The sequence below is a fragment of the Poromitra crassiceps genome (genome assembly GCF_964638095.1).
Source record: "Poromitra crassiceps genome assembly, chromosome: 22".
NCBI classification, from domain to species: domain Eukaryota; kingdom Metazoa; phylum Chordata; class Actinopteri; order Beryciformes; family Melamphaidae; genus Poromitra; species Poromitra crassiceps.
This window is the reverse complement of record NC_139647.1, coordinates 51719-59486: the sequence shown is the minus strand read 5'-3', so window position 1 is coordinate 59486 and position 7768 is coordinate 51719. Positions and strand designations below refer to the sequence as shown.

Below are 7768 nucleotides of genomic sequence, written 5' to 3'. Positions count from 1 at the left end.
CCCCTCCAAAGGTCCTCTACGTGGACCGGGACTGCTGTGCCGTCCGCGGGCCGCCCAAGACCGCGGCCATGTTCCACGGCTGGGACCAGCTGGTGGTGCGGCTGGACGTGTGGCACCTGATGCGTCGCTTCGCAAGGTTGGATGATTTGAATACTTTTTTCCTAAACCAAAAATAAAAATAAAAATCAAACACTTGCTCCACATTGCTCCCACATTTCACATCTAAAATTCTCTGTCTTTCTTTCTATCTCTCAAGGGGCTTGACCACCGAAAGCCACCAGCTGTACGGCCTCTTCATGGGGAGGCTGTCATTCGCCATGTTCGAGTGGGACAGCGGCGACCTGGCCCGCCTGACCGAGGCCCGGGGGCCCAGGCTGTCTCTCAGGGAGAAAGCCCAGCACTGCCGCCGCCGCACACGAGGTGCGGAGGAGACGGTGCGGCTCATCCAGGAAAATCTGGACAGCTTCTGGGAGATGAAGGACAGCTTGGGCGTCCCCCTCATTGACCGCGCCAGAATGGGGGAAATCTGGAGCACGCAGCGCCGTCACATCCACTGCATCCAGGATCCTCCGGGAGTGGAGCTGTACACCAAGACGGGGCAGGTGACCCGGGGAGGGGTCATACTCCCTGTTTTCAGGTGTGCCAGAGGCTCCACTTCCCTGGAGTCCTTTCACCTCCACCTGTGCCGGTTCATTCCAGGTAAGCATTTTCATTTTGTAGCTGGAGGAGATAAAGGGAAGAGCAAACAGCTGGGTGTCTAGAACTTATTTACTATTCACTATGCCACCTTATTGAGATGCACTATTTATGTTGTTTTTATTGGATTTTTATTTGCACTCTAAATAGACTTTGATTGATTGTTTGATTTCCTCTCCACTCTTGTTCAAGGCACTTCTACCAGTGCCCTCCACTTCCAGGTCTTCCTGCTGGAGGGCCTGGCCAGGTGGAATGAGAACCGTGCCAGGGCAGCAGTGGAGGGTGGCAACCGGACGGCAGCGCGCTGCTACAGTGCCGGGCTCCAGCACAACTTCAACCTGCTGACCCAGGAACTCCTGGCTGAGACGCTGGTTGAAACCTATGCTGTGCCCAGGAAGTACACTGGTGAGTTATCAGGGCGAGTCCATTTTATTGAAGCGGTCCCACAGCCTGTCACCTGGTAAACTGATGTAATGGTCTGTCTGTCTGTCTCTGTGTGCGTGTTTTCCAGGGGAGCTGATCGGGTTGCAGTACCTGTACGAGCAGACAGGCAAACCCCCACTGCCGCAGCACCTGGGCACCGAGGAGAAAGATGGGAAAGATGAGGGCAGCGAGGAGGCTGATGAGGAAGAGGGCGTGTTGGAGAAAGAGGAGGATGAGGGCTTCGAGGAGGACGACCTCAATTTCCTGGACCGCTGTCATGATGTGCCACACCATGTCTTGTTGGGCGGGACAACCACCTCGCCAGCTGCCTCCCCCTCCCACGCTGCCTCCCCCTCCCCCTCCACCTCACACACAGCTGCCTCCGCCTCCCACGCTGCCTCCCCCTCCACCTCACACACAGCTGCCTCCGCCTCCCACGCTGCCTCCCCCTCCCCCTCCACCTCACACACAGCTGCCTCCGCCTCCCACGCTGCCTCCCCCTCCCCCTCCACCTCACACACAGCTGCCTCCCCCTCCCACGCTGCCTCCCCCTCCACCTCACACACAGCTGCCTCCGCCTCCCACGCTGCCTCCCCCTCCACCTCACACACAGCTGCCTCCGTCTCCGCGTCCACCTCCGGCTCACAGCCAGCTCCATCCCAAGAGGATGATGAGGTAAGCTGTTACTATATTGCCTTTAGTCACTGTGATCATGTGTTTGTGAATTTTATTGTCTCTGTTTTTCTCAGAGGCACTTTAAACTGCCTCTGATAAACTTGACTTGTGTTCATGACATTTCTTAGGACGCGATCGGACCGGATGGTCATGGTGGCTACCAGCACGTGTGCAGGCTGGCCCGCGCCCTGGTGGAGCTGCGTCACGATGCCTTTGTGACGCAGCGTCAGGCGGGGGAGATTGTCGCCCTCTGGCAGAAACTGTCAGAGAGGGACAAGGCTCCCATCTCCCTCCCTGCGCGTCACCAGGACAGGCTGGACAAGGGACGCTTTAAGTCCAGAGTGCGGACCACACACACCCCAGGGGTCGACAGTGTGAACCGGTAAGCGTTGCCAACATGTGAATGTGGGTTTTAAACCTGTTTTTTTGGGGGGGGAAGATATCCATTCAACACAAATGTGTTTTGTGTTTGTTTACTCTGCTCTGTCTAACTCTTAACATGCTGCGTCTGTGTGCAGTGTTGTCTTAGGGTGTGGCTCAGGAGCGGCAGCGTCTCCTGATGACAGCCGCCTGATGGAGGCTGTCTTCAGGGAGCTGTGTCGCCTCCATCCTGCGGGGCAGAAGATAGCGGGCGCCCAGGTCAACCGCTTTGGTGTCGTCCAGAGGGACTACACGCAGATCAGGCACAATGTCTGCAGTTGCAAGGCCCTCCAGGACAACACCTCCATACAGCTGATGGAGGTCAACCGGCGCACCCTTGGGCTTTGGTAAGACCTCATTTCACTTGTCACGCTGTGACTGACCGAATGGATGTCTGTCAGGATTTTTCGGAAGTAGTAATTGTTTCTTTTGTTTTAATTTTTCATCAGGAACTCGAGGCTCACCAAGACCGAGGCGGTGCAGACCCTCACCGTGGCCGTGCCGAAACCCAGCACCTCCGAGGCCGCCGGAGAGCCCCTCCCACCCCCGAAGGTTCTGCTAAAGCAGCCGGTAAAGCCTGACCAGCCTCTGGACTTCCACCTCTCGCGGGACACCTCTGGTCTGGCGGTCAGCAGTAGAGGGCCCCTGGCACCGGCGATGTATGAGCTGGCCATGTTTGAGGTGCCCTCCTCCAGCGCCTCAGCTGCCCCGACTGCTGGTGCTCCACCTGTGCCGGACCCTGCTCCTACCGCAGCCGCCCCCTCTGTGCCACGTACCACCGCGTGGCGGAGAAAGCAGCAGGAGGCCGAGGCGCTGGAGAGGCAATATGCACAGCACGCCGATGACTGGATGACCCAGAGTCAACCTGCGGCGAAGAAGACGCCAGTGGTGCAGAAGTGCCGCAAGTGCCGGCAGCCAAGAACACTCCAATATGGGCACAGCTTCTTCATGGGCGAGCACTTCTGCTCCACTGCTGCAGGCGGCCTCTCAGTCGACAACTGGAAGGCAGAGAAAAGGAGGAAGCTGGAGGAGGAAAAGAGGTCAGTTTAGTGGTCTATTTAATGTTTTTCTCTGTCTAGTGTGTTTAATTGTACTGTTATATGTTATTTTCACTCAGTTGTATATCTGTTGACCTTATTAGTTTGTGTTGTTTATGATCAGTGTGTCTGATAAGATTTTCTTTTTTGTCTTCTAATATACTTAGCGCACGGTGAGCTGTATAGGAGGAGCCCGGCCGGGTGACAACCCACAGAGCCCACAGACTCTACATGCCAGAGCCTCCATCCCCTGGTCCCCACAGTAGTTCTGGACATTTATATGTACACATATATTTTTGAATCTTTTTATTATATGTTCATGACATTCACTCTGTTCTGTTCTGTGAAGTGTATTGAAATTGATTGAAACACGGGCTCAACTGTTCAAGTGTCTGAGGATGTCTTTGATCACCCTGGGAAAGCTGCCCCAAGGTGTTAAGTGGGGGTGGCTGACTAGAGAGGAGATTTCCCCACCCTGTGGGCTTATATACACAGAGAAAGGGGGAACTTCTGAAAACTTGTCTCCCACTACGATGGACAAGACCTCCAGCTCCTCGCTCTCCAGCTCCTGCGGCTCCTACATGGATCCATCCTGTTTGCCGTCTCCCAGCAGCTCTCCCTCTCCAGTTCCTGTGGCCTCGGGGGGCTCAAATGCCCCATCCACCTCGACTGGAACCTGCAGAAAGACAGGGACAGGCAAAATGACCCTTTGGAGGAGAAAAAAACAACGCTCCGAGGACAGCGCCCTTCTGGAGCAGGGGGACACGCAGTCCAGGTGCTGGGGCATCCCTGGCCAGGTCTGTGACGTGTGCGGTCAACCCAGACACTGGCAGACCGGTCATGCCTTCTACAAGGGCAAATTTTTCTGCTCAATAGAGCAAGGAGGGATGGCCGTGGCACAGTGGGTTGGACAACAGCGCACGCCGGAGGACCAGGTGATGCCCAGGACCACTAAGTCGAATAGGCTGAGAGCCGCTGGCCAAAAAAATAAAAATAAGCGTCAAACCAAACCCCACAAAATGCACATTTGTCAGCTCTGTGGTCAGCCAAAGCAGGCGGCCTATGGCCACAGCCAGCATGCTGGCGAGCACCACTGCGTGCAGCATAGCTGCAAATCCGCAGAGCTGTGGCTGGCAGAGAGGAGATGAAAGACATTTTGGCCACAGCCTGGCAGAGAGGAGATCTAAAAGACATTTTGATTCAAAGTGTGGTTTGAAGTGTGTGTGTGTGTGTGTATTAGTGTGTTTTTGGCTTTTGCCTTTATTTGGTTGATTTTCTGGTTAAAAAATAAAGACTGTTTACCGGTATATCCTCTGTCCTGTCTTTCATGATGACTCAGTCAGTTATTCCATTGTAGCACTACATTGACATTGAAGTGAATATATGAACATTATAGGCTATTAGATATTTTATATTTGATTTTATTATATATTAGATTAGATTATTTTATTTATAGGCTATTACATATTATACATGTAGTACAGTAGTAGTAGGCGATAGTGATACTACATTGACATTGAAGTGAATATATGAACATTATAGGCTATTAGATATTTTATATTTGATTTTATTATATATTAGATTAGATTATTTTATTTATAGGCTATTACATATTATACATGTAGTACAGTAGTAGTAGGCGATAGTGATACTACATTGACATTGAAGTGAATATATGAACATTATAGGCTATTAGATTATAGGCTTTTGAGTAGTAGGCGATAACGTTTGTATTGTAATGCATTGTAATACTACATTGACATTGAAGTGAATATATGAACATTATAGGCTATTATATTATAGGCTTTTGAGTAGTAGGCGATAACGTTTGTATTGTAATGCATTGTAATACTACATTGACATTGAAGTGAATATATGAACATTATAGGCTATTATACTTGTTGCCTGGCAACAGCTGACGCTAACGCAGCACCGCTCTGAGTGGCTCGTCTGTCTGCGGTGCTGAGTGGCTCGCACGTCTGTCTGTCATAACTCTCGTCGCCCTGCCTCTTAAAGCTGTCGGTCGTCGCCGTTCGGTAAATTGGGACGTTACGGCCGAGTAACGGCCCGATTTCGGGCGAGCGTTTTGGTACCGGGAGAGTCCGCGACGAGACCGGCCGCGGGACCGGTCGGGGCGTCGCGGCTCGGGTGGGCTGCGGCCCCCGCCGGGGGTCCCCGCCCACCCGAGAGGGGTGGGTCTCCGGCGAGTGTAAGGCGGGTCCTTGCCGGTGGCACAAGCCAATGGCGCGGGAGTCACACACATTTCTCCCAAAGGTGGGGTGGAACAAGACTGGAACAAAGGGGAGAGTAGGATTGTTGCAGTTCTTTGCACGACCAGAGGAGGGCAGTGACACACTCTCTCACTCTCATCAGTGTGTGTGCGTGCGCACATGTGTGTGTGTGTGTGCGTGTGTGTGTGTGTGTGTGTGTGTGTGTGTGTGTGTGTGTGTGTGTGTGTGTGACAATGAGAGAGAGAGAGATACTGGGAGTGAATGAGAGGATTAGAGCTGTTTATGGATTGTTGCAGTTCTTCGCGTTGCCCGAGGAGGGCAGTGACACACTCTCTCACTCTCATCAGTGGGTGTGTGTGTGCGCGACTGCGCGTGTGTGTGTGTGTGTGTGTGTGCGCGTGTGTGTGTGTGTGCGCGTGTGTGTGCGTGGGTAGGTTTGTGTGTGTGTAGGTGTGTATGTGTCTGTGAGAGATAAACTTATAGTGAATGAGAGGATTAGACATCAGCCAGACGGCAGGCAAGGAACCTATAAGGAAGGAGAAGACATCAGCCACACGGCAGGCATGGAATCTATAAGGGAAGAAGAATGTGTGCGTGCGTGTGTGTGTGTGTGTGTGTGCGTGTGTGTGTGTGTGTGTGTGTGTGTGTGTGTGCGTGTGCGTGCGTGTGTGTGTGCGTGTGTAGGTTTGTGTGTGTGTAGGTGTGTATGTGTCTGTGAGAGATAGACTTATAGTGAATGAGAGGATTAGAACTCTTTATTGATTGTTGCAGTTCTTCACGTGGCCAGAGGAGGGCAGTGATGCACTCTCTCACTCTCATCACTGGGTGTGTGTGTGTGTGTGTGTGTGTGTGTGTGTGTGTGTGTGTGTGTGTGTGTGTGTGTGTGTGTGTGTGTGTGTGTGTGTGTGTGTGTGTGTGTGTGTAAAACGGACACCGTCTTCTTCAATCCCTACAGGATTCCAATCTACTCTCCCCTTTGTGCCGGTCTTGTTCCACCCCACCTTTGGGAGAAAGGTGGGGTTTCCCTCTTTCACTCCCGCGCCATTGGCTTGTGCCACCGGCAAGGACCCGCCTTGCCTATTGTCCCTTCCTCTCATTGGTCCTGGGCTGCTGCAGGCTATTGTCCCTTCCTCTCATTGGTCCTGGGCTGCCCCCCCCCCAGTCGCCCCACCCACCCTCAACAAAGTCTTTCAAAGCCGCCATTTTTCTGCCGTCGAAAGTCACACAGTAACAGTCACAGTTGGATTGTATTATTTCGCCAGAACAGAGAATTTCTCCACGCTAAGAGGTAAGAGCTGGATTTTATATCTAATTATGCGATAAAAGCGAGTCTTGTTGAGAGGAAAAACGTAACGTAACGTTATTTGCAGGGCGAAACTCTGTTCGCCAAACTCCATTCAAATACATGCCGTTTTCGCCGAGCCTCAAAAGGGCGAGGACAGCCCGGGGTTTATGTTGTAATAGTTATTGTATGTGAATTAAATGTATGCCGAATTGATTGGTGTTGCCGTGCAATCCATTTAATATGCTTAAAATAACCCAACTATGCCGCTGCTGCGTTAAGGCCGCCGCTTTGCTGTGTGGAGAATTTAACGTTAACCGACTGTATCGTGTTGACTTGCTGATAACGTTACTGTAAACATCTGTCAAGTCATCAAACTGTTGAATTACATATTTCTAGCTGTGCTGTCTGTAACTCTGCCTAATGGTCGTTGCTGCGTGTGTAGCTTTGAAAGTGACATGTGTCATGTTGTTGACATGCATTGCATTGCAGAATGTAAAATTGATAACACTCGTTGCTGCCTGTGCAGCTTTGAAAGTGACATGTCTAGCTTGCATGCATAGCTTACTCTCAAACCTAGGAAAATTGGCATAAATGCATCTTTCTAGCTGGCCTGTGTGCAGCATTGCATTGCAGAATGTAAAAGTGATAACACTGTAAGCTTTGAATTGAATGAATATGCTTATCTTTGCTCTAATCTCTTTGGTAGTATATTTTGTTTTATTTGATCTGTCATGTCGTGAAGACTAACTAATAAATAGTCCTTCTCAAACTACTTTCTACAGGATGCTACCTTGGTCAATCAAAATGTCTTAGCTGTCATTGATTGTGTTGCATAGTTCTACTGTTGACAAAATGTGATATTGTAAGTCGCTTTGGACAGAAGCGTCTGCTAAATGTCATAATGTTAATGTAAATGTAATGTAACTAGCTCAAAATCTGTGCTGTCATTTTGCAGAATGGATTACCGTGTCGGTGAGGGCTGGTGGGTTTTGGTCCACACA

General features: G+C 51.1%; 1 protein-coding gene across 1 annotated transcript; it reads left to right on the top strand.

The window, feature by feature from the left end:
- Positions 1 to 1077: 1077 nt before the first annotated feature.
- On the top strand, positions 1078 to 3493 carry LOC310796063 (uncharacterized protein; the record flags this gene model as incomplete). The annotated part of the gene is made up of 6 exons (XM_083658215.1): positions 1078 to 1093; positions 1208 to 1794; positions 1923 to 2176; positions 2313 to 2561; positions 2664 to 3254; positions 3419 to 3493. 6 exons carry the CDS (start codon positions 1078 to 1080, stop codon positions 3426 to 3428), a joined length of 1707 nt encoding a protein of 568 aa, XP_083514341.1. The 3' UTR covers positions 3429 to 3493.
- Between the last annotated feature and the right edge of the window lie 4275 nt (positions 3494 to 7768).